The sequence below is a fragment of the Lissotriton vulgaris genome, chromosome 1_2 (assembly GCF_964263255.1).
Source record: "Lissotriton vulgaris chromosome 1_2, aLisVul1.2, whole genome shotgun sequence".
Classification (NCBI taxonomy): domain Eukaryota; kingdom Metazoa; phylum Chordata; class Amphibia; order Caudata; family Salamandridae; genus Lissotriton; species Lissotriton vulgaris.
The window spans coordinates 358,442,655-358,461,935 of record NC_141686.1 but is presented as its reverse complement, the minus strand read 5'-3'; the positions used below and the strand labels follow the sequence as shown (position 1 = coordinate 358,461,935).

At 46.1% G+C, this 19,281-nt stretch overlaps 1 protein-coding gene across 1 annotated transcript; it reads left to right on the top strand.

Annotated features, from left to right (window-relative positions):
* Positions 1-332: 332 nt before the first annotated feature.
* Positions 333-8,245, top strand: LOC147736835 (uncharacterized). Its single transcript, XM_086952706.1, has 6 exons — positions 333-1,893; positions 6,524-6,544; positions 6,858-6,894; positions 7,015-7,475; positions 7,644-7,809; positions 8,077-8,245. The coding sequence occupies exons 1-6, from the start codon at positions 333-335 to the stop codon at positions 8,243-8,245; spliced, it is 2,415 nt and encodes an 804-aa protein (XP_086808832.1).
* The last annotated feature ends 11,036 nt before the right edge of the window (positions 8,246-19,281 follow it).

Genomic DNA, 19,281 nt, shown 5'->3' with positions numbered 1-19,281 from the left:
TTCCCCTACCTTGTCCATCTAAACTTCTATATATGTGTAAACCTACAGCTAAATGTTCGCGCAGAACCCCAAACCACTTTCAGGGGCGGGCCTTGGCTGGGTCGCAAACCCCAAATCTCAACAACAATCATTTCGCCGGTTTCCCACAAACGATGCCAGGGCCACAAGTATTCCTCTTCAGCGTGTTAAGAAATGAGCGATGTTCTCTAATCACACTGGGGTTGGTGAGAGAGGAAGGAGTATTTTGACCGAACTGTCCTGTGATAACGTGTTGTCTTTTCTCTTTTCCTTCTCTCTGCAGACACTTGAGACTTGGAAATCAAAGTACCAGAATGGGGAGAAGACGGGCTCCAGGAAAGAAAGTGACAGCGCAGTGTTCACGTGAATCCGTAAGAGCCACAGTCCCATCTTTACCTCTTCATGACATCTCAGCTTCAAGATCTCGAAAAGATACTCAGAGGGACAATGAGCTGGAACCGCTTTTGGAGAACCTGCCGCACATTATCCTTCTATCCATGCTGGAGGAGTTGGAAGCCAAACTGGAGAACTTGATGAATACTGTGGAGGACGTACCTTCTAGAGTCGCTGGGCTGATTAAGAAAATCTGGATAGAAAAGGATCAAGGCTTCCTAGATAATGCTGGAGTGTCTTTGGAGGTGATCTGTCCAGCGAGCGTTAGAGATTGTGCTGTTAGTCGGTCTCCTGCGACACCTCAACCTGATAGTCTAGGTGAACAGAGCTTGTGTCTTCAGACAGTGTTCTCTGATGGGCATGCACCAAAGCAGGACTGTACGCTCTCCTCTCCAACCAATGTTCAAGGGCGTCCAGAGGAGCCAAACCTTTGTCTACAGCCAATGTGGCTACATCGATGTGACCCAAGGGAGGACCAGTGCTTGCAACCTTGGTTTCCAGATGTACACGAGTTGATGCAAGACCAGTGCATGCAACCTGGTTTTCCAGATAGAAATGGAGTACAGCAGGATTGTCCTTTATCCAGGTGCCCTCAGACAGGCCAGGCACCAGAGCAAGACCAGAGAGTACAGTCAGCCTTCCCAGAAAAGAGGGAACCAGATGAACCCCTGAAGCAAGAACCAAAAAGCTGGGAGCAGCAACAGAACCTCTGCCCACACCCGCTATTTCCTGAAGGACACGAACCACAGGAAAAGCTCTGTGTACAACCTGCACTACCAGATGGGAATGGACATGATGATCCCTTGGAGGAAGAATTGATGTGTTCTGATTTCCAAGATCCTCAGGAGAACCAGTGCCTACAACCCGTGACACCTGATGGGATGTCATCAGACGAACACTTAGAGTCTGGGCTGTTGTCCTTTGATGAGTTGGGGTCACAACAAACCCAATGCCGACAGCAACACCTATGCTTGAAGCAGGAACTTCCTTATGTGCAGGATCCAAACGTGAACTACGAGCTAGAATCTATGCGGCCTGAAGCACAGGAACCAGATCAAAATGATAATCTAGAACCGGCCTGTATTGATGCACTTGGTTCAGATCAGAAGTACAAGCTAGAAACACTGCACACTGTGGCACAGGACCGAGAGCTAGAGTCAGTGCTTCCTGAATCACAGAAACCAGATCAGAACGACGAGCTCGAGCAGACCTGTGCAGATGCACATGGTTCAGATCAAAAGTACAAGCTAGAACCTCCCTGTACTGATGCAGAGGGTTCAGATCAGAACTACATACTCGAACCACTGCACCCTGAATCACAGCATCAACATCAGAACTGCAAGGCAGAACTGCTCTGTCCTGATGAGCGGGGTCAGTGTGTGTCTCAATCATTCCTAGGACTGGATACAAATACTGCAGATGAAGACTCAATGGAGAGAGGAAATACAAAATCACATTTATTGCTGTTCGAAGCTACCCCAGGTATGTGTTTTACTATAATTGGACTCTCGGAGTGCAACTAACACATGTAACCTCTTCAAAATGCGTATTGGAGATTTTAGAAAGTCTCTGAGGGGAGGATTAGGGTTTGGATGGAACCCACTGAGCGATACTGACCCCCAGAGTACGAGTACACAGGGTGCAGATGTTTCCCTGCATTCTCCTCCTCTTTTCCACACAGGACTGTACAGAAACAGGCCTGGTAATGGGACTCTGCATGAGACAAATAGGCCAGTAGCTCTTGTTGTTCCTTGTTCGTCCCCATTCCAGGCTGAGGAACTGGAAATACCTTCTTTTCACATCAGCTGCTGGCGCTGGCAGCAGGCATTGTGCCCTCAGAACTCGACTGTCATCTATACTACTATTATAAAGAGAGAACTTGCACCTTTTGGCCAGGTAAACTCGGGAACCACAGCACCAATCTACACACCCGATACAACTATGAAAATGTCAGGGTGTGTAGATGGACATAGGCTATATAAATAATATAAAAAAAGTAAATTAAAAAAAATTAAGTTTGTAAACAAAGTAGTCCCCTGAAAGTAGCGCCGGCCGGGACATAGCGCTGGCCGCTACACGACGTGCGTGATGACGAAGGAGGAGGGCGGTGCAGTGACGAGCGACTGTGCAGTGAGGAGCGGCGGCACAGGTAAAGAAAGGGAAAGTGAGACTGTGTGATGCAAATGTCGGAGCGCGAGTGAGTCGGGCGGGAGGGGGGCGCGAGTGAGTCGGGGCGGGAGGGGGGCGCGAGTGAGTTCGGGCAGGAGGGAGTCGGTGCAGGAGGGGGTCGGGCGGGAGCGGGTGTACTGCCCCAGCCCCTTTCTGCCCCAGGCAACGCTGGGGCGGGCTGCTAGTAACATATAAAAGCAGAGTTCTGATGTCTTTTTTTTCATAATCACTGACTTGGTGCATCACAAATTCCTGATTATGAAGAAATTAGAGACTGCCATTAATACAGGGATTACAGAATCCCATGTGATATAATTATATCTATACACATATAATAACTTTGGCACAGTTCAATGAATCTGCACAAAACTATTTGGGATTGGCATGGCTAGTTTCATGCAGTGTTTTTTTGTGGTCCTCAAATTAAGCCACTAGTCATTTAAGATAGAGCTAGCTGGACCTTTAGCCGACGAATGGTCCGTGCATCTGCACTCACGGACCCAAATGTAAAAATATATTGGATCCGATTGGATGAGGGAGCTTGTTCGCCCATCCATTCCGGATACGTGAACCCAAAGTTGGGTCTACGGACCTGAAGCTCCCTGATTGGCTGGCTGCATCTTGAACCATTACATGATGACGAGACTTGTTCCCCGCATCCTGTAAAAATACTAAAGAAGCCATAAAGAGCTGTGGTGCCATCCTGTCTCTCCCTGGCACAGGGGCTGCCTAATGTTAAAATGTAGAAAGAAATTGCTGATTTTGAACAGAGGTTGGATTCCACATCATGACCGTTGAGGTCCGCAAACCTTAGGCAGGTGTCTGAGCAGGCACAGTTATTGGCCTTGTACCCTGGTGGACATTTGTGATGTTGGGAGACCTGCTGCTCGGTCTGAAACCCTATCGATGTCCAATAAGGATACACAAGTTTGCAAGGGTCCGAGAACCCCAAGAAAGTGTCCGGGAACCCTTTAAAATAAAAAATAAAGAAACATAAGCCAGGCCCTTCAGGGAATCCCCTGCTGTGCCCAGGCACCGTTGAACCCTAGGGCCTCAGTTATGGTTACCTAACTAAGGAATTGAACATCTCACGGGGAACTCGGCAAGGCTGCCCTTGTTCACCATTGCTTTTTGCCATTTATATTGACCCTTTTATTCGTAGGTTAGAAGGGAATGGGAGAATTCAACCCATAATCTCTCAAATTTTGTCACAAAATCATTGGCCTATGCAGATGACATAGCAATGCCATAAGGATCATTGAGGAAGAGGCGTGCCTGTTTGGCCTAGTATCCGGGTATGCCCTTAACCAGGGGAAAACGCAGATTGTCCTGAACAAAAATAGCACCATGGGGGATCCCAGAGTTATGGACCAAGCTACCTATCTGGGAATTAATATTACCGCAGACTTAGACAAACTGGTTGACATGAAACCCTTGATACCAATTATTCAAAAGGAATTGCAACGATTAAATAATCTACATCTTTCCCTTATTGGTAGATCTAATGTTATTAAAATGATTTTCTTTCCTAAAATCTTATATTTATTTAGGATGCTTGAAATTCTTACCCGCTTGGCTTAAAACTCTTGAACGAATCTTTCTAAATTTTATCTGGGCCTATTCACAACCCAGGCGGGCAGCGAAATTTCTCACACTACCGAAGGATAGAGGAGGACTTGCCCTCCCAAACCTGAAAGCGTATTATTGGGCGGCTGTACTACTATATAGTAGCGAATTGCTGCAGAACACCTGAGAACCTGAGGAAACACGGCACCGCATGCCTTCTATCTTTCAACTACTTATTGGGTATGAAAACAGAGGGTACCTTTGGAAGCATCAATCCGATAGTTACCACAAGAAAGAAAAATTTAAAGCACTCCTTAGCAGCTTAAAAGTATGGAAAATTGTTAAAAAACTAATTGGGCTAGGAAGATGGTCCTTCTACTCTCCCTTAGGTAATAATTCAAGCCTTCCAGAAATCTTTAGGGATAACTACATGAATAGATGGCTCGAGGCAGGGGTTATTCAAATTGGGTGTCTTGTCTCTCCTGCTGGGATTCTGTCATTCGAAGTGGTAAAGAATAAATTTGATTTAGCCTGGCAAGGTTTTTTTAAATATTTGCAAATGAGAGATTTTCTGATACATAAAGTGGGGAACGGGTGGGCCTCAGAAGCAATGAACTAGTCGAGACCTTGATTCACGAAAAGAAAAAAGACAAGATTGGAGGGATCTATTCACAAATAACAGATTATCTTCCAGATGATATGACAAAAGCGTCACTGAAACGGCAAGAGAAAGTGGGGATTACAGATGCTCAATTCTCATGTTCACCAAAGTGCAAGCGCAATTTTATAAAACATGTTTTGGACTATATTACACCCCGGATAGAATGGCTAAATGGATGAGCGGAACAAGCACACACTGCCCTAGATGTGGCTTGTATAGTGCTGACGCCGTCCATATATTCTCGAGCTATATCGGTTTAAATCTCCTTAAAAAGGAAGTTGAGAAATTGTCAACAGTGGTAAAAATGCCTGTATTCCTCACTAGTGAGAACAGCGTTGTTTCACCTGGAGGCATTACCAGAGAAACAAACACATCCTTGAACTGCAGCTGAATTGTATTGTGAACCTCACCCCCGGAGTTAGGCAAGATATCACCACAGTCAGATGCCACCAAGAACAAACTAGTGTGGCCCCTCTGGTCGTGAGACTCGAGGAACAGCCCCATGAAGACTTGTAGTGCTCTGAGGTGGTACAGTCCAGCGTCTAAGGCTGCAGAGCTATAGGAGCTGCACAAAGCCTTCAAGGCAGGCCTTTCGATGACACGTTGTTCTGTAACATGCGGCGGGCCAGCATTCTGAGGCTCATTCCAGCCAGCCTCGCCCTCGGGTTTTAACGTGTATACTGCCCGAAGGTCTCAATGTCGGGTCCCTCTCCCGAGACATGACAACATTGTTAGCAAGTTACAGATGCCCTGAGGACAGTGACCCTGCACCCACAAAGGTACTGTGAGGCGGGTTGGGTCCAGAAGAGTGGTAAAGCCGCCCCACTCTCCTTCACAGGTGGCTTGGTTTCCCTTGGGCAAAGAGACGCGATTCAAGCGGCCCCGGCGGGCTCCGGACTCGCCAGAGCGTGAGGGGCATTTCTTGTTCAGCATTGTCTCTGCTCTGGAGATGACCGCAAGAATGGTGCAGGGCCGTCCATAGAGGAGAACTGCTGGAAGACTCAAGCTAAATTACTGTTTAGCTTTTAGTAGGTGCTCCTGCGCCGTACGTTTGGTTTCTAAATGCAATCACTTCAACCACGTTCACTACAGTTACCATATGAAGTGTAATAGGAGCGTAGGTGCGCTGTGACGTATGTTTTCATAGTAATTTGTGTTTTTCTCTGTCAAACCTGCATTATTTGCATTAACGGTGTGATTTAAGTCATTTTGGTCTTGTTTGATGTACAATATATAATTTATTTTTACATAATCCTGCGTCGATTCCCTTTTGTGGTTTACTCACTGTGTTGCTGCACTAGCGTGTTTCACAAATGCTCTGCACATTTCTTCTTTAAACTAGCCTGACTGCTTCGTGCCAAGCTACCAGAGGGTGAGCGCAGATTATCTCAGGTGTGTTTGTGGCTTACCCTGACTAGAGTGGTGGATTCTACCTGGCTTACGTGCCTACCCTAGCCAACCAGAAACCCCATGCCCAACAGTGGTTCTTGTGAATCACTTGATTTCCCAGCATGCTCCTGCTGCAGGACTAGGTAAACACACTTTGTGTAGGAGGACTAGCCTCCATTTGTGTCTCAAAGGGAAGTGTGACTCTTTTTCTTAGAACATACGATTTTTCCCTGAATTGTAACTGTTCACTTCTCCATATTATAACAATGCAGCTTTTTCAAGAAATATTTTCTTCATGTGATTTTCAATTATTTTTCTATTTTGCAGTACAACAATCACATCTAGAAAGTATGAATGGGAAAGAAAGCCATAAAGGTTCCGGAGGCAAGATAAATTTTACTGAAAATATCTACTTAAAAAAACGGCGCGGAATGCAAGTGAGGGAGAGAAGCTTTGCTTGTAATGTGTGTGAGAAAGGATTTATCAATGAGACACTTCTTGTGAGGCACAAAAAAGGACACACCAGCCTCAGGCCATATCCCTGCGAAACGTGTAAAAAGTGTTTCACTCAAAGGCAACTTTTTACAGCATCAAAGAACACACACTGGAGAGCGGCCGTTTCACTGCACAGTGTGTTCCAAGCGCTTTGCTAATAAGAAAGGCCTTGTACGGCATCAAAGCGTACACACAGGAGAGAGGCCTCATCAAAGTGTACACACAGGAGAGAGGCCTCATCAAAGCGTACCCACAGGAGAGAGCCCTCATCAAAGCGTACACATAGGAGAGAAACCTCATGAAAGCGTACACACAGGAGAGAGGCCTCATCAAAGCGTACACACAGGAGAGAGGCCTCATCAAAGCGTACACACAGGAGAGAAACCTCATGAAAGCGTACACACAGGAGAGAGGCCTCATCAAAGCGTACACACAGGAGAGAGGCCTCATCAAAGCGTACACACTGGAGAGAGGCCTTATCACTGCACTGTATGTGCCAAGAGCTCCACTCGAAAGAAAATTCTTCATGATCATCAACACATACACACAGGAGAAAAGCCTTATCACTGCACCATGTGTGAGAAGAGTTTCAATCAAAAGACAACTCTACTAAAGCACCAACTAATACACACCGGAGAGAGACCTTTTCACTGCACCATATGTGAGAAGAGCTTCAATCAAAAGGCAAATCTACTAAAGCACCAACTAATACATACCGGAGAGAGACCTTATCATTGCACTGTGTGTTCAAAGCACTTTTCTCAAAAGGGAGACCTCGTACGGCATCAAAGTGTACACACAGGAGAGAGACTTCATCATTGCACTGTGTGTTCAAAGAGCTTTTCCCGTAAGTCGACCCTTGTACTGCATCAAAGAACACACACCGGAGAGAGACCTCATCACTGCACTGTGTGTTCCAAAACCTTTTCTCAGAAGGCAACCCTTGTACTACATCAAAGAGCACACACAGGAGAGCGGCCTTATCACTGCACTCTGTGTTCCAAGCGCTTTGCTGATAAGGGATCCCTTGTACGGCATCAAATCGTACACACAGGAGAGAAGCTTTATCACTGCACTGAGTGTTCCCAGCGCTTTGCTTATAAGGGATCCCTTGTACGGCATCAAAGCGTACACACATGAGAGAAGCTTTTTCACTGCACTGTGTGCGAGAAGAGCTTAACTCAAAAGTCAAGTCTCGTAACACCAAACACACAGGAGAGAAACCTTATCACTGCAAATTGTCGTCCAAGCGCTATTCTCAGAAAGAAAGGCCATGTACGGCATCAAAGTGCACACACAGGAAAGAAGCCTTATCACTGGACTGTGTGTGAGAAGAGCTTTTCTGGTAAGGCACATCTTCTACGGCTCCGAAGTTTACACTCCAGTGAGAGGCCTCATCGCTGCACTGGGTGTGAGAAGAGTTTTACTCGAAAGACACATATGCAACGGCACGAAATAATACCCACTAAATTGAACCCTATCACTGCACAGTTTATGCCAGGAACTTCACTCAAAACGAACTTTTCTACAACACCATTAATACAAACAAGATAGATCCATTTTCACTGTAACAATCTTATGTCCTGCTTACCCCAAAGTAAGATTTACTGGAATGTTGTAACTTAGCGAGGGCTTATAGTAAAAAATGCCTAATGGCCAGTGTTCCCTGTAGGGTACGTGCATTTAGTGTAATAACCACGAGTGCACAAACTCCGTTGCAAAGCGCATAAACTTCACACATCACTGAGGCATCATTTGCAGCTCTTGCTTTTATAAAGCGAGCAGCGTGGAAAAAAGATCTCTTTCGTGAAGGAGCACAGAGAGCAGATCTTGGGCCTAGCAACATACCACGGTGGAAGAGGGGAGAACGAGCAGCGTGCCTCTTAAACCACAGTTTATCGGGTTGCCGAGGGTCACAAGTTGTGCAGCATCTTTCTTCTTCGCATGCTGTTTGCTGCACTAGTTTCTGAGAGAGGCTGCAGGACTTTACAGGCAGCTGTGCCTCTCTGGGCGTGATCCGCGCCTTGCAGATTAATTTATTTTAAAAGGCTAAGCACTAATTAGCATTGTTCGGTATTTAAGGGCATAATGTGCGGCATACTGATGTTTAAGTCCCAGCTAAAAGTGTTCAAAGGCAAGCACGTGCATAATGGTATGCCTGAGCTAAACTTATTTAGAGAAGTCATTTCTGACCCTTCCGCAAGCATGCTAAGGCATATGTGCCCCCAGTGAGGCAGCATCATTAAGATGTGTCATTTTCTCGACCTAGACCTGGGCTCTGTAATTGCAGCTCTGGTCACCTGTGAAGCGTGATTGTGAGCAGCAGTACAAGAATGTAAAGAGACTATGATCGGTAACCAATCGCATCCTCGTGTTATTTCTTTATAAATGTGCTGAGCATTTCTCACTGCTAGTTGATTCTATTGTACCAACCGAATATAGGATTCATTAACACCTCTCTCATGCATTACATGAGGGCACAGCGGCAACGCTATCACGCCGTCTTACAAAACACACACTAAACTACTACTTACACGTCACAACAACTTTGAGCTCACAGCTAGGGCTCTCAGCACAGCCCCCTATTCACAGATGCCAAAGTCCCAACAAATCAAAGACCGTACCCCTCTGCAGCGCACAGAGGTACTCGCCTCTCGGAACGGACTTGCTTCCATCTTCAGCCCAGGTGCTGCTCGCTCTTTGTGGTGCGTGAATACCGTTGGAGCTGCAGAAAGAAACGTGGGCTCTTTTCCCTTCCCATCATACCTTTTACCACATATGTTTAGGAGCTAGTAGTTGAACTGTGTTTATTCCAAATGTATGTAGACATCTTTTCCTAAATAAATCCTGCTGTATCTTGCATTGCAATGGGTTCGAGTCAGCATTCTGTGCATTTAAGATCCCCTCCTATAGGGCGCACATTTATTTTTGAGTCGCTCTGTAAGCTCTACCGCCCTCAGGCTTCGGTAGTGAAGAGTGCTACCGCAACCAACTGGAAAGCAGTGAACCCACCAAGCAGCCCGTATCTATGAGTGCCGCCAGGTATAACTTGATTCACTTCTTTTAAGGAGTGAGTACTGTGTCCAGACTGTTTTTTAATTTCTTTTTTTCATCCCAGCCCTTTTTTGCTTTCCTCATTCGAAGAATGCAAAATAAAACAAGACTTAGGGCAGGGCAGGATGTTCTAGCATCAGGGGCACCGATTTCCTAATTGTGATTCTCTCTGAGTCGCAATTTGGAAATTGGAATTCCTAATGTATGAAACTCTTGAGTTTCATTAGCGATTGCTATTGAGTGACAAATAGACCTACCTCATGCATTTTAGTGTGGTAGGTCGCAATTTGAGACCCATTAGGAATCACAGCCATCACAGAGATGGCAGCCTGCTGAGGTCAGCAGACCACCATGTCTATGATTGATTTTTAATAAAGCAGTCTGTTTTTTTAATTTTTTTAATGCAGCTTATTTTCCTTAAAGGATAATGGGATGCATTTAAAAAGAAAAAAATAAACTTTATTGTTAACATTTTTAAGAGTAGACATTGGGGTCCGTGGGACAGATGCCTGCACTTAAAAATATTTTTATTTCCATTCTTCAAAGGACCCCAACCTATTTGCAAATGGGTTTCCACCTCCTTAAGGGAGTCAGTAAAATTTGACCTTAATTTGGTCGCAAAACATTCATACAGCCCATTCAGATTCAGTAATTGGAAGAAATGCCGTAAACACGCCCCTTTTAAATACCAAATCACAAACACTAATTACGAGTAGGTAGCGTGTTACCGAATCACAACTTGTATTTGGTACATTTGTTAAAGCATTTTTGCGGTTGGACGTTTCCGACTGCAAAAATGCTTTGTACAAGTGGCCTGTGCTCTGCGTGCTGCAGATGTCCGGCGTGGATGCGTTAACCATCTGCGCTACCTTACATGCTTACTACGACACAGGAACAATGGTGTATGTGTGTAAATTGTAACTGAGGCTCAACAAACGTTTTGGTTTAGAGGATCACCTAAACCTTTTTGTTTAGTAGCTACAAGTACTTTCTTTCTGTAGCACTTTGCATTTCATGTTCACTGTGCTGCCACTCAGCATTACCAGTCCACCAAAAACAAAATGCACTGGATGTGTGACACGTTATTTCACCCTGCTTTACCTAAGAAGATTTGTGTTTCCAAATGTTGTGTAGTAGTTTAGTATGCAACACATGGCACTTGTGCAGTGTATACTGTAAACTGTGCTGCATCCAGGTGTGTTATTGAGTAGAAATTGTGGGTGTGTGATTATGATGGGATGTGATTGGCCGCTCTGGATTTGAGGCAGAGTGCAGTGTCGGCTTCTCACAGTTCCCGTCAGTGGCTCCTTTTGCTGTACAGACTGCACACACCTCCACTCTTTGTCCTCTCCACACACCACAGAGAGTGATGGTCACACGTGTGCAAATTGTACCTGTGGGAACGTGTTTGGAGGAGTTACACAACAGTGCCACTGGGTAACAAAATGCAGTGCTTACTGCAGGCGGTGGTGTTTGTGTGGGGGAATGTTGCAGTAAATCAGATGAAAGGATGGTGCTGAAGAGGAGGAAAGAGACGATGCTCGTGATATGAAGGATTTAAAAAAGATGTGGGGAAAAAAGGGGTCAAGGTGCCTCTAACAGAGTGAGAGACTGCAGATGAATGTGGTGTGAATGGCAGAACTTTTCAGTTATTGTTATCAGAACAAAATCGTTGTTACTCATCTATTTGATACAGGTAACAAGCATTGACAAAGCCAATAAGTCTGGCTTGTTTAGGCATTGGTCTATTGTTGTTATGTCCGGATGTAGTAAAAGAAAACTCAGAGGCGCCCAAATACTGGTAGGGTTCTCAGTGAAGAACAGGATTCTTGTTTGCATGTTTCCAGCTGCACCTTTCAAAGGATTCTTAGTTACGCTGCTTTGGCTATGCACCAATTTCAGTCCATTGAAGTACTGTCACGGCTGAGAATGGTACCGCATGATGTCTGTAGCCTCACCGAAGGGCCAAGATCAAAGTGTTTACACATCTTTTCAGCTCCTCCACACATACACGTGCATTCAAACTCTCTGTACATACTGATGTTGGGAAAGTCGAATGAACAGTATTCCAATTGAGAACGTTCAGTAAAATCATATAATGGCACGACCTTCAGAGCCCTGTCTTTTGGTAAACCTGGAGTGTACGTACCTGTGTGAACAATTCATGTCACTGTGTATGAATCTACAATGCAGCCCTGTCGCAAGACCCTGCTACGTGGAGCCGCATGTGTGGAAATGGGTATTTTTCACTCTCATCGTAAATAAATGCTTAGAATAGTGTTTGCCACAGGTCTTTGCAGCTGCACTCGCATGCGTGGGCAGTTCCTTGGCACACATAGCCTTGGCTGCAGCGCACAGAGATCTTGCACTGCCGCACACAGAGGAAACAAATTGTAGAGAACATTGTTAATAGCTTGTTCAGTTGTCAAAGTATCACAGCAGGTTGCAGACTCCACTCATCCTCCACCGTTCCACAAGCAGGTAGTTTGGAGCTTCCATTTATTTAAGGCAATTCCTGAAATATCAGAAATGGCTGTACAGTTCAGAAAAATCTTTCACACTCAGGAGATTCCATTCTTTTCTTGCCCAACTCCCTTGCTGCTGTTTTTTGTTTTTTGAATTCTTTTTTATTAACATTTTTTTAAAGTATGTTTATTGAGTTTCTTGTTGAATATATCAATCCAAGCCCCCAACAAGGGGGGGGTAGCAATTCCTACAGTGTCAGCACACCTCGCACAAGCTGTTTTACATTTAGGAAATAACTTCACATTGCAAACAAACCCTCACCCCCCACTGAGGTGCCGGGTTTTTAGAGACCCGGTGGTGCCAGGGGACCACACCCGAAGACCTCTGAGTTCTCCCTGTTCTGGACTTACAGAAACACAGAGTCTTCTAGTTGAAGTCAGTGATCGAGTTTTATTGGCTGCAACCAAGTAACATGCGTCCTAGAAGTACGACAACACGGGCCGTAAGTTCTCAGGAGACTGTTCGTTTTTACAGAACCAGCCTTCTCCTTATATACATAAATAACAGCTGCAGGCAAGAATTCTTGAGTTTATGATATGGCTATACAAATATTTCTACAATAATACAAAGAGCGAAGTCATGCTGGTCAGCACATATTTTAGATGTCCAGTTTGTGATGGATTACACCGCCAGATCCAGAACTCCCATCAGATATCGATGAAACACCAATAAGGTCGGGCACCCTCCCATCATAAAACGGGTCATAAACAAGAATCATGGACAGGTGTATGTGTATGGAAAACAGGGTCTGTATGTAGTGGATGGTTTATGACATGATGTGCCTTGATGATATCTTGCTCGGCCACTGGGCGAGGAGCTGCCCAAACAGGCTTGGCTGGAGGCAGTGGAGACAGCTTCAGCCAGGTCATGGGAAAGTCAGCCATGGCGGACGTGTCCTTTTAGATCAAGCTCGGCTTTAATCAATTGACTTATATGAGGGCAAGTCATAAGATGGATGCCGTTTACAAAATGGAGTCTGAGGGTTCGGGACGGAAACTACGATTTAAGGGTGTTAGCATCACTCAATCATGACGCAAATGCATAGGGATAATGTCCTAATCATTACCGGTCCGTAGATACCAAATTCGTCATGGTACGACGATATTTTGCGACACGAGTGTTGGACCTCGATATCTGTGAAACAGCAGGGTCCGGATTTGCAGTACCACAGACCTCCTTTTGCCCTCATATTAGGCAATAACTCACGCTAATCTGAGTCCAAATCTGTATTGATGAATTCATGGAGATGCTGCTGTAGCATCATTCTGTTGCTCAATTCGTCCCTTGACACAGGCTTTCTTACACATGAAGTGGTGCAGAGGCCACATATTGCAGGAACGCACTGCACAAACAGGCAGAACATAAACAGAACGGCTAAGATCATCCCGATGAAGATCAGAGTTTTCCATCCCCAGGCAGAGATCAGTTCCCAGAACCACCCTAGCAGAGACCAGTCTCCTTTCTCCATGTGAAGGGAGTCAGAGATTTTGTGTAATTTGGAGATGGCCTGGTATACCGTCGGAGCATTATCGGGGATGAAAATGCAGCAACTAGATTGGATCACTCTACATACACCACCACGGTCTGCAAGTATGACATCTAGGGCAACCCTGTTCTGAAGGGTCATAAGTCGATCCGACTGAAGCTCAGCTGTCAAGTTGCTAAGGGCACCGGCCGTTTCAGTCACGGCGGATTCAACTATGCTCGTCAATTGTCGAATGTTCCTGCTGTTTACCATGGGCCCCCAAAATGGCAGAAAACCCTTTGCGAAGTCTCCAAACTCCTGACCCGCAGTGCCGTCTTGACTCACGACACCCCTAACTGTCCTGTTCCGATGGTAATCTGCCCCGGCCGTGTAGGTGGGTGGCAGCAGAAACGAGATAAAACATGTGCCCGAGAAGTCAGGGGGCAACCATGTGTAGGCTTTGTCATGGCAGATGAAATAGGTGCCTTTAGCCGCCAAGAATGGAGGGGAAGATCGGGAGGCAAACACATACGTCTCCGTGCATATGCTCTTCCCCAACTGTGCTTTGGGATCCCTGCCAATACCTTGCAGACATAAGTGACCTCGGTGGGGCACTATCCAGACTGGGGAGGATTTCTTTGATTTCTGGCTCTCACTTAAGGAAATCCCATACTTGGTGATGTTCCACCTGCTGTATGGGGTAAACTCATCTTTGGGAGTTGCTCTACCCGTGTCAATATCTCTACTCATATTTAGGATCCCTGCCACTAGTGCCTTATTGTTTGAGTTCTCCCCTCGAACGTATGGTTCAAGGGAAAACAGGAACATGGTCTGGAAAGCCCACAGAGAACCGAAATAACTAAATGGCAGGACAAAGTAAGGGATGCCCTTATCTGTAGTGTGTGGCATGAGTCCGCATATCCAACAATTCGATGTGTTCATTATAGACTGGTGCTGGTGTAGGAGCTGGATAAAGGAGTTATTTACGAATTCTAGTCTTCTGGCAGACTCGTGTTCAGGTAGAGGGTGAAAGGAGTGTGCGGGAACAGTAGGAGGAGGTGCGAGCTGTGTGTTGTGTATGAATGGAACTTGAAAAATGGACAGAGCATAGCCAGTTAAAAACATTATTATACTACACAACATTGAGATGCTTAACACTAGAGTTCGCCTTTTTGCCATTACAGTACATATTTTCTTTCCAAAGGTCATGTGTCTAGCAGGTCTCTCAACCCCTGGAAACTCCATCCTCTGGTTGCTGCCCGCGGTGGGAGGTTGCTTCTGCCAAGATGTGCGCTCTGTCCAGTCCGGGGTAATTCCCTCAGACTGACCAGAACCGTTGACCTAGGCGTCCCAGGCTGCACTCCTCAGACTTCAACCGCGGCCCTAGCAGCAGAACCGGATGGCGGTTCGAAAATCAAAAATGAGCTAGTTCCCTGGGCGAGAGAGCTGTGAAATCAAAAATAGTTCATGGGGAAAAAGGGGGAAAATCGCACAAATTCGGTTATGTCAGTTCCTTGGTCTTGACCTCAGATTATATCGTTCCTTTCCAGGCACGGTGTGATCTTCAAACAATGTTTCAGGTTCTGTAGTGTCCAACTGCATCGACGGAGGCACAGATCCTTGCAAAATACAATCGCTCTCTTTGTCGGTACCAGTTCCTTTTAATCGGGCATCGCTGAAGGGGACAAAACGAGGTGTAAACTCAGTTTCGGAGTCAGCGACTCCTTGCCGGACCCATCGGTCATATGGAAGGGGGAGCGGGACCCTTTTGCAATGGGCGCCGTGCACCCAGTGTTTCTTCCCGAGGACACGTACTGCAGAGCAGGTGGACAGCAAAACCTGGAAAGGTCCGGTCCAGCGAGGCTCCTCGTTCTTGGTTCGTCTGAAATTCCGAATCAGGATCCAGGAGCCGGGTTTGATGACGTGGCTTGGATCGTCAGATGCCGGTGGAGAGGAGCTGTGGACCTGTTGATGTAAAGCATGCAGTTTAGTTGTCAGTTCGTGCAAATAGTCAAACAGTGCAGGGTACTCTATCTCACTGAGCCTCCTGGGTCTCGGTACTCCCCATATATTTGCTGGGCGTCCGAACACGATCTCGTGTGGGCTAAGTCCTAATCTGGAATGGACAATCATCCTGGTAGACAGGAGTGCTAAAGGCAGGGCGTCTGGCCACTTGAGACCTGTGCTGGCTTGGATCTTGGCCAGTTTCAATTTTAACGTGCCATTATAGCACTCTACCAATCCTTCCGATTGGGGATGATTTGCAGCATGGAACTTCTGGTGGATGTCTAGACACTCACACACTCTCTTCATCACTCGTCCCACGAATTCACTTCCATTATCACTCCAGACAATTCTAGGCATGCCAAATCTAGGGAAGAATTCCTTGACAAGGGCTTTGGCAGTTGACAATGCAGTGTTGTTCTTAAGGGGGTACGCTTCTACCCACCTGGAGAAGGCGCAAACGACAACAAGGACATATTTCAGGTTATTGCCCTCTCCATGTGAATGAAATCGAGTTGCAAGACCTCGAACGGATACGTTGGAGGTGCAAAATGACCAGCTGGGGTTGGGGTTCCCCTACCGGGATTGTGCTTCAAACACACCATACAATTTCTGACCAGATTCTCCGCACATTTTGGGATACCACTATTCTGCCATACTGGGGCCAACAGCTTACATATTCCTTTCACACTGATGTGTGCCATTCCATGGGCCATTGTTACCACTGCGAGCACATAGGCATCAGGTAACAACCATCGCTGATGTTCTGACAGTTCGACCCAACAACCATTCGCGTCTAACTTACCCTTGCTTTCTCTCCATTCATTCACCTCTTTCTCAGTAGCATCAGCTTGTATAGACTTCACACTTTCGATGGTGTCCTCACACATACCCACATCAGGGGTCCATCTAGCAGGACCTACAACATACATCCGACTCATTGTGTTCCTTGCAGTCTCTTTCGCGACCTCATCGGCAAATGCATTCCCTCGGCCAACATCATCTCGGATTTTCCTATGCGCGCTGCACTTCACAATCGCAACCTGTAGGCGCAGGGTCAGTGACTCGAGAAGGTCGTGTACTAACTGGCCGTGTTGGATTTTCGCACCATGTGACGTCAGGAACCCACGTTCACGCCACAATCTTCCAAAACTGTGGGCTACGCCAAAGGCGTACTGACTATCAGTGTACGCATTCACTCGTTTTCCTTTCGCCAACACACACGCTCTTGTGAGTGCGACTAACTCTGCTGCTTGTGCAGAATTCTGGGGGATGCGAGCTGTCTCTACAATCGTGTGTAATGTTGTCACGGCATATGCTGCAGTCGTATCACCATTTGGCAACTTGAAACATGAACCATCAACCAATAAATTATCATTACATTCAGGGAAGGGAGTGTCCTGCAAGTCTACTCTCCCTTTTGTCTCTTCCTCTGTCCTAAAGCAGCAATCATGTTTGTCGACCTCTTCTGTCTCTGCTGGTGGAATGGGTAGTAACGTAGCAGGGTTGAGTGTATCACACCTCTTTATGTGAATGTGACTTGCTAACAGGGTCAATTCATAACTGGATAGTCGAGCACTAGTTAGGTGTCGCGTTTTCGTCCTGTTTAGTAGGATATCTACTGCATGTGGGACCATAACGGTCAGAGTATTATTCATGACTAACCCAGCCGACTGTCGAATACAGACAGCCGCTGCGGCAGTGGCCCTCAAGCAACTTGGTAATGCCTTAGCTACAGGATCTAGAGTCGCGGAGAAATATGCACATGGGCGTTGTTTGTCCCCAAAGTGCTGCGTCAAGACTGATAATGCGCAACCTTCCTTCTCATGGACGTATAATGTAAAGGGCTTGCTGTAGTCGGGGTTGCCCAACACAGGAGCCGAACATAATGCCTCACGCAACTCATGGAAACTTGCCTGACAATCTTCAGACCAAGGCAAAGGATTGGGTGTGTCTTTACGCATTAATGCCAGCAAGGGCTTGGCCAACAGTGAGAAATTCGGTATCCATTGTCTAGAGTATGATGTAATGCCCAAGAAGGCACGCACTTCTCTTTGTGTCCTTGGGACACTCAGTTCTGCAATTGCCTGTATTCTTTCTGGGGTCAGTCTCCTTCCCTCCTTCGATAAGATGTGACCTAAGTAGGTTACTTCTTGTCGGCAAAATTGTAATTTGGAAAGCGAGACCTTGTGCTTCATGTCACATAAATGACGCAACAAGGACAACGTAGCTTGCTTGCAAACCTCTTCAGTATCTGCAGCGATCAGTAAATCGTCTACATACTGAATCAGAGTCGCGCCACCAGGTAGAACCATCATATCTAGTTGTATTTTCAGAGCCTGACTGAATATTGATGGACTCTCACAGTAGCCCTGAGGAGCGCGTCTAAAGCGGAAGCTTCGTCCTCCTAAATTGAAGCCAAAGATATCTCTGCTCTCCTCGGCAATCGGGATGCTGAAGAAGGCATTCTTCAGGTCAATCACTGAAAACCAATTGGCTGAGGCTGGAACCATTGTCAATAAGGCAGTAATGTCGGGGACGACTGGAAACTGTGGTACAACGATCTTATTCACTTCCCTTAGATCGATCACAAATCGGTACACAGGGGGCTGTGAAGGATCGGTACGCTTTAAGACAGGCAAAACAGGACTGTTACAAATGTTGCCTGTAGTCTCTTCGATGACATCTTTCGCAATCAGATTGTGGACTATCTCTAGCAAAGCCGTTTCACATTCTTTTGACATTCTATATTGGGGAATACGTGGCAACCTGACATTAGCTTTCAATGTTATGACATACGGTGTTATCTCCAAACGACCTACATCATTTGAACCATTCGCCCAAAGTACATCTGGAAGAGATGACAACTCAGTCGGAATTCTTTCCTTTGACAAATACATCGGGGAAATCACTTTCTTACCAAGGGTGAGTTGTACTCCCGAAGGAGAACAATACAAAGTCGCATATAATCTCTTCAGCAAATCCAAACCTAACAAATTTTCGCCACAACCTGTTGCAAGGATGAGGGGTGCTTCTAATTTGCATGGGCCAACAGAAAGGGGCATTGGACTGGAGATCGGGTTTCTAACAGGGGCGCCAGAAAAACCTACTGAAACATTCATTTTGCCGGACAAAGGTGCGCCAGGAAGCTTTGAGTGCATAATAGAACTTTTTGTAGCACCAGTATCCAGCAGAAATGGCTCCGACACTCCGGATGTAATAACCTCAATATAAGGTCCACTCTGATCTACTGGAACTGAAACAACTCCCTCTCTTTGTCCATGGCTGTCCTAGCAATTATTACCCTCATTCTCGTTTTCTGCGTAATAGTCATCTGCATAGTACTGAGCTGACCTGGAAGATGCATTATTCTGTTGGTCAAAGCTATTCATAGAATTCTGAGGCGGAAAAGAAATGGTATTCTGGGAGAAATTTCCACGGCCCCTACCTCGAGGAGCCTGTTGAACACCTCTACCTCTTGCGCCAGAGACACCGTTTAAACATCGTGCAAGAGCTTGGCAATTACTTTTGAAATGACCCT

Excerpts from the sequence above, each read along its gene's own strand:
- LOC147736835 (XM_086952706.1), top strand. The coding sequence starts at position 333 with ATGGGGAGAAGACGGGCTCCAGGAAAGAAAGTGACAGCGCAGTGTTCA. Across the intron at positions 6,545-6,857 it reads ACAACAATCACATCTAGAAA|GCCTTGTACGGCATCAAAGC; the intron begins GTATGAATGGGA and ends CTAATAAGAAAG. Across the intron at positions 7,476-7,643 it reads AAAGGGAGACCTCGTACGGC|ATCAAAGAGCACACACAGGA; the intron begins ATCAAAGTGTAC and ends CCCTTGTACTAC.